This window comes from Leptodactylus fuscus, chromosome 1, assembly GCF_031893055.1.
Source record: "Leptodactylus fuscus isolate aLepFus1 chromosome 1, aLepFus1.hap2, whole genome shotgun sequence".
NCBI classification, from domain to species: Eukaryota; Metazoa; Chordata; class Amphibia; order Anura; family Leptodactylidae; genus Leptodactylus; species Leptodactylus fuscus.
This window is the reverse complement of record NC_134265.1, coordinates 370,589,065-370,595,078: the sequence shown is the minus strand read 5'-3', so window position 1 is coordinate 370,595,078 and position 6,014 is coordinate 370,589,065. Positions and strand designations below refer to the sequence as shown.

General features: G+C 48.6%; 1 protein-coding gene across 2 annotated transcripts; it reads left to right on the top strand.

Moving 5' to 3' along the window:
• Window positions 1-232: 232 nt before the first annotated feature.
• LOC142196764 (N-acetyltransferase 8B-like) lies at window positions 233-5,768 on the top strand. 2 transcript variants are annotated; one of them, XM_075266740.1, is made up of 2 exons: window positions 233-285; window positions 4,959-5,768. In XM_075266740.1, the coding sequence occupies exon 2, from the start codon at window positions 4,968-4,970 to the stop codon at window positions 5,637-5,639; it is 672 nt and encodes a 223-aa protein (XP_075122841.1). In that variant the 5' UTR covers window positions 233-285; window positions 4,959-4,967; the 3' UTR covers window positions 5,640-5,768. The 2 variants fall into 2 exon arrangements, with proteins under 2 accessions (XP_075122841.1, XP_075122848.1); XM_075266747.1 differs by lacking the exon at window positions 233-285 and adding an exon at window positions 452-465.
• Window positions 5,769-6,014: the final 246 nt, after the last annotated feature.

Below are 6,014 nucleotides of genomic sequence, written 5' to 3'. Positions count from 1 at the left end.
TTATAGATATATATACAGTATATAACGTCCCTTTAGCTGCTCCGCACACTATACTGTATAATGTCCCCATTGGTCGCTCCACCATAGTAATCTTCTCTCTGTCTCCTCAGTACTTGGGTGTATCTGGGACACCCTGACGGGGACAGCAGTTCCTGTATATATCTGGCACAGGTCCCAGGCTGCAGGCTGTGTGTACACGTAAGGAGGGGGCAGGGCAGAGGCTCCAGGACTACAACCCTCAGGTTGCGCTGTGGCTGACCAGTGGGATACAGGACCCTCAGGCTGGTATATAATGGAGCCCTATAGACCCTCAGGCTGGTATATAGATACAGGACCCTCAGGCTGGTATATAATGGAGCCCTATAGACCCTCAGGCTGGTATATAGATAAAGGACCCTCAGGCTGGTATATAATGGAGCCCTATAGACCCTCAGGCTGGTATATAGATACAGGACCCTCAGGCTGGTATATAATGGACCCTATAGTGGGATTCACAGACTGTAGGGCGGGGCCTAATGTAATGTAAAGCTGTGAGGGCAGAGCCTGGGATAAGCGGAAGGGGCTGAACATTGGAGATGACACCCCTGGGTGGGCGCAGGGACTTTAACTCTTTAGTGACCTGTGCAGAGTATAGCATGTCATGTAATGTATGGCGCTATACCGTGTCCAGTAGGGGACGAGCGGAGGATTCTGGGATTAACCCCTCACATGCTCCTCTGTCATGTTACACATGAGTCTTGGAGTCTGTCTTGCTGCAGCAGTGACACAATATTATCCTCCAGGGTTGTCGGGGTGTCAGATCTGTGAGGACTCCCTGTATACAGGACTATATGTGGTATATACACTCACCGGCCACTTTATTAGGTACACCTGTCCAACTGCTCGTTAACACTTAATTTCTAATCAGCCAATCACATGGCGGCAACTCAGTGCATTTAGGCATGTAGACATGGTCAAGACAATCTCCTGCAGTTCAAACCGAGCATCAGTATGGGGGGGAAGAAAGGTGATTTGAGTGCCTTTGAACGTGGCATGGTTGTTGGTGCCAGAAGGGCTGGTCTGAGGATTTCAGAAACTGCTGATCTACTGGGATTTTCACGCACAACCATCTCTAGGGTTTACAGAGAATGGTCCGAAAAAGAAAAAACATCCAGTGAGCGGCAGTTCTGTGGGGGGCGGAAATGCGTTGTTGATGCCAGAGGTCAGAGGAGAATGGCCAGACTGGTTCCAGCTGATAGAAAGGCAACAGTGACTCAAATAGCCACCCGTTACACCAAGGTAGCCAGAAGAGCATCTCTGAACGCCGCACAGTACGTCCAACTTTGAGGCTACAGATGGGCTACAGCAGCAGAAGACCACACCGGGTGCCACTCCTTTCAGCTAAGAACAGGAAACTGAGGCTACAATTTGCACAAGCTCATCGAAATTGGACAATTGAAGATTGGAAAAACGTTGCCTGGTCTGATGAGTCTCGATTTCTGCTGCGACATTCGGATGGTAGGGTCAGAATTTGGCGTCAACAACATGAAAGCATGGATCCATCCTGCCTTGTATCGGTAACGGTTCAGGCTGGTGGTGGTGGTCTCATGGTGTGGGGAATATTTTCTTGGCACTCTTTGGGCCCCTTGGTACCAATTGAGCATCGTTGTAATGCCAAAGCCTACCTGAGTATTGTTGCTGACCATGTCCATCCCTTTATGAGCACAATGTACCCAACATCTGATGGCTACTTTCAGCAGGATAATGCAATGCCATGTCATAAAGCTGGAATCATCTCAGACTGGTTTCTTGAACATGACAATGAGTTCACTGTACTCCAATGGCCTCCACAGTCACCAGATCTCAATCCAATAGAGGAGCATCTTTGGGATGTGGTGGAACGGGAGATTCGCATCATGGATGTGCAGCCGACAAATCTGCGACTGCAACTGTGTGATGCCATCATGTCAATATGGACCAAAATCTCTGAGGAATGCTTCCAGCACCTTGTTGTATCTATGCCACGAAGAATGGAGGCAGTTCTGAAGGCAAAAGGGGGTCCAACCCGTTACTAGCATGGTGGACCTAATAAAGTGGCCGGTGAGTGTACATGGCAGCAGCATGGTGGGGTGACTCCTCCGTGTCAATCAGCTGCGTCTAAGGCCAGCACAACACTCGTCTGTATTAACCCCTTAAGGACACAGTGAATCTTTGGTTTGGTCACATTGTAATACATTTGATTCCCTCCATGTTGCTATTTGAGGGTTTCGGTTATTCGCGGGATCATTGTCACCTTTGCCTATAACGGATCGAGGAGGGGGGGAGGGGCGGGGGGTCCTAATAGACCCTGATACTCCTCCTTCACTCACCTCTCCTGAGCTCCCTCGTGGCGTCTGGAGCTCCATCACAATTGTCTTCAGCTGTCTTTTGGCCTGTTGGCTGACATCGCATGGTGAGGACCAGTGGTCACATGGTGAGGACCAGTGGTCACATGGTGAGGACCAGTGGTCACATGGTGAGGCCAGGTAGTCACATGGTGAGGCCAGGTAGTCACATGGTGAGGCAAGGTAGTCACGTGGTGAGGCTTAATAGTCACATGGTGAGGCCCGGTGGTCACATGGTGAGGCCAGGTAGTCACATTATTAGGCTCAATCAGTCACATGTTGAGGCCTGGTGGACACATATTGAGGCCAGGTAGTCACATGGTGAGGCTCAATAGTCACATGGTGAGGCCTGGTGGTCACATGGTGAGGCTCAATAGTCACATAGTGAGGCCCGGTGCTCATATGGGGTCACCATCATTGTGACACTTGCATTAAAATATCACGACTTCTGCAAGCCCCCGTGTGACTGGGTCTCCGCAAGCCCCTGGGGTCCATGGCGTCACCCAGCAGATGATGGCATTGGGGCACTTGATGCCGCGAGGGGGGGGGTGACCATGGCTGTTCATTGTTTCTTAGTATCTCCATTTATTATATTCTGGGGTCCGACGTCAGTACAGTATAATAATGATTTATGGGGAGCAAACCCCAAAAAATATCAGGGTCAGCCGAACCCAAGATTTTATGGAAAGTCCTAATGAACCCGGCCCATTACACACCCATTCACACATCTGTATGCGGAGCTGATCCGGGCGAGAGCCGCCATCTGTGTGGGGAGGAGGAGACTGATAAATGCACCAGGTCTGCTATATACATCTATATACTGTATATATATCAGCCAATCCTATAAGTAACCGGTTCCTGCCATTGTTCTGCGGTCGGGGCCATTATCCTATTCACCCATTTATATGGTAGTTGCAGGTCTTGCACTTGCACCGCCGCCCCCTGACCCGGCCTCCTTACCTCCGTCTATGGCACCAGGTTAGGGCTTGCTTTGTGCAGGGTGACCTCTGGTAGCATCTGGGGTACATATCACTTTGTATTCTATTCCTTTTTGTGGGGAGGGGGTGACCAACAAGCAGTTCATCTGGCGTTTAGATTTCACCATGTAGGATACATAATGTGCTAGTTTCATAGTGCGGATCCTTACAGATGTGCAGAGGTCAAATATGGAAATTTATTATTATTAGAATTATTTTACCCCATAAATAATTTTTAAACCTCAGCTACGGGAATCAGGAACCTCTTACCTGCTGCCGTGGCTAGGATCTTGGGAACAGTAGGATTTTGGCTGCTGGTACAGTGGTATCTCTAATGCCCCTGGTGGTCTAGTGGTATCTCTAATGTCCCTGGTGGTGCAGTGGTATCTCTAATGTCCCTGGTGGTCTAGTGGTATCTCTAATCTCTCTGGTGGTCTAGTGGTATCTCTAATGTCCCTGGTGGTCTAGTGGTATCTCTAATGTCCTTGGTGGTCTAGTGGTATCTCTAATGTCCCCGGTGGTCTAGTGGTATCTCTAATGTCCCTGGTGGTCTAGTGGTATCTCTAATGTCCTTGGTGGTCTAGTGGTATCTCTAATGTCCCCGGTGGTCTAGTGGTATCTCTAATGTCCCTGGTGGTGCAGTGGTATCGCTAATCTCTCTGGTGGTGCAGTGGTATCTCTAATCTCTCTGGTGGTGCAGTGGTATTTATGATATCCCTGGTGGTGTAGTGGTATCTCTAATGTCTCTGGTGGTCTAGTGGTATCTCTAATGTCCCTGGTGGTGCAGTGGTATCGCTAATCTCTTTGGTGGTACAGTGGTATCTCTAATGTCCCTGGTGGTGCAGTGGTATCGCTAATCTCTTTGGTGGTACAGTGGTATCTCTAATGTCCCTGGTGGTGCAGTGGTATCTCTAATGTCCCTGGTGGTGCAGATATATCTCTAATGTCCCTGGTAGTCTAGTGGTATCTCTAATGTCCCTGGTGGTGCAGTGGTATCTCTAATGTCCCTGGTGGTGCAGATATAGCTCTAATGTCCCTGGTGGTCTAGTGGTATATATAATGTCCCTGGTGGTCTAGTGGTATTTATGATGTCCCTGGTGGTCTAGTGGTATATATAATGTCCCTGGTGGTCTAGTGGTATTTATGATGTCCCTGGTGGTCTAGTGGTATTTATGATGTCCCTAGTGGTCTAGTGGTATATATAATGTCCCTGGTGGTCTAGTGGTATTTATGATGTCCCTAGTGGTCTAGTGGTATATATAATGTCCCTGGTGGTCTAGTGGTATTTATGATGTCCCTGGTGGTCTAGTGGTATTTATGATGTCCCTAGTGGTCTAGTGGTATATATAATGTCCCTGGTGGTCTAGTGGTATTTATGATGTCCCTGGTGGTCTAGTGGTATTTATGATGTCCCTTGTGGTCTATTGGTATATCTAATGATGTATTAGGTCAGGATGGGTTTTCTACATGGAAATATTGTGACTGTTCCCATCCAACGACAGCGAGCAGAGAATGAGATAGAACCTGTGACTATACAATGCTGAAGCTTTCTTTACACAGGACTGAACCATCCCTTTAAGAAGCCATCTTGGTTCATTATATTTGTCTTTTCTTGTAGCTCTACAACATGTCTGACTACTCCATCCGACTCTACAAAGACTCTGATTACCAAGTGGCCAGGGACCTGTTTGCAGAAGGCCTTGTCGAGCACACCAATATAGCCTTCAAGCACGCCCTACGTCAACCCCAAATCTGCCTCCCAGTGATGGCCGTGTTAACCCTTCCTGCACTGAACCTTGTGTCCATAACCATGGCCGTTCTTCTAGTTACGGTGGCTGTAGTGGCTCTGTGGTTCTGTTCTCGCTACATGTACACGTCCTATATAAATTACTGCCTCTCCGATGACATGTTGGACATCAGGAAGTATTACCTGCAGCGGGACGGTTACTGCTTCTGGGTGGCGGAGTCTACAGGAGGGGAGGTCATGGGGACGGTCGCTGCTCTACCATCTACTCAACCTGGAGGAGAAAAACATCTGGAACTAAAACGACTCTCCGTGGCCCCAGAACACCGAGGCAAAGGGATCGCAAAAGTCTTGTGCAGGACGCTCATTGACTTTGGCCGGAAGCGTGGTTGCGAGGCCGTGGTCCTGTCCACCACGGTACCACAGATAAATGCCACAAGGTTGTACGAGAAGCTCGGCTTCAGGCAGACACAAACCTTTCCCCATCTCGGTCTCCTGGGTAAATTCCTGGACTTCAGATTCCTGGTCTATCAATATGACATCCCAGCCGCATAACGGTGACCACATTGCAAGTAGGAACATCTCCACCGACCTTCTCCACTTCACGTCAGACATGTAGATTTCTGTCGCCTTAGACTGTACCGTATGAAAAGTGATATTATGGGAATAAAATATTATATATGGTGTCCTTAGGGTGTTTCCTCTATGATTCTTCATTAAAAAATTCTGGTGTAGTTGTCGGGTTGTGAAGTTCTGCTAAAGAGGACCTGAGACCAATGCCATTAGACATACCACTAGACCACCAGGGACAATAGAAATACCTCTGCACCACCAGGGACCATATTTCTAATGTCTGTCAGGCCCAGTGGCGCTTCTAATGTTCCTGGAGGTCTAGTGGAGCTTCTAATGTTTCTGGAGGTCCAGTGGAGC

Bases quoted from the DNA above. Each gene is read 5' to 3' on its own strand.
- LOC142196764 (XM_075266740.1), top strand. From the start codon at position 4,968: ATGTCTGACTACTCCATCCGACTCTACAAAGACTCTGATTACCAAGTG.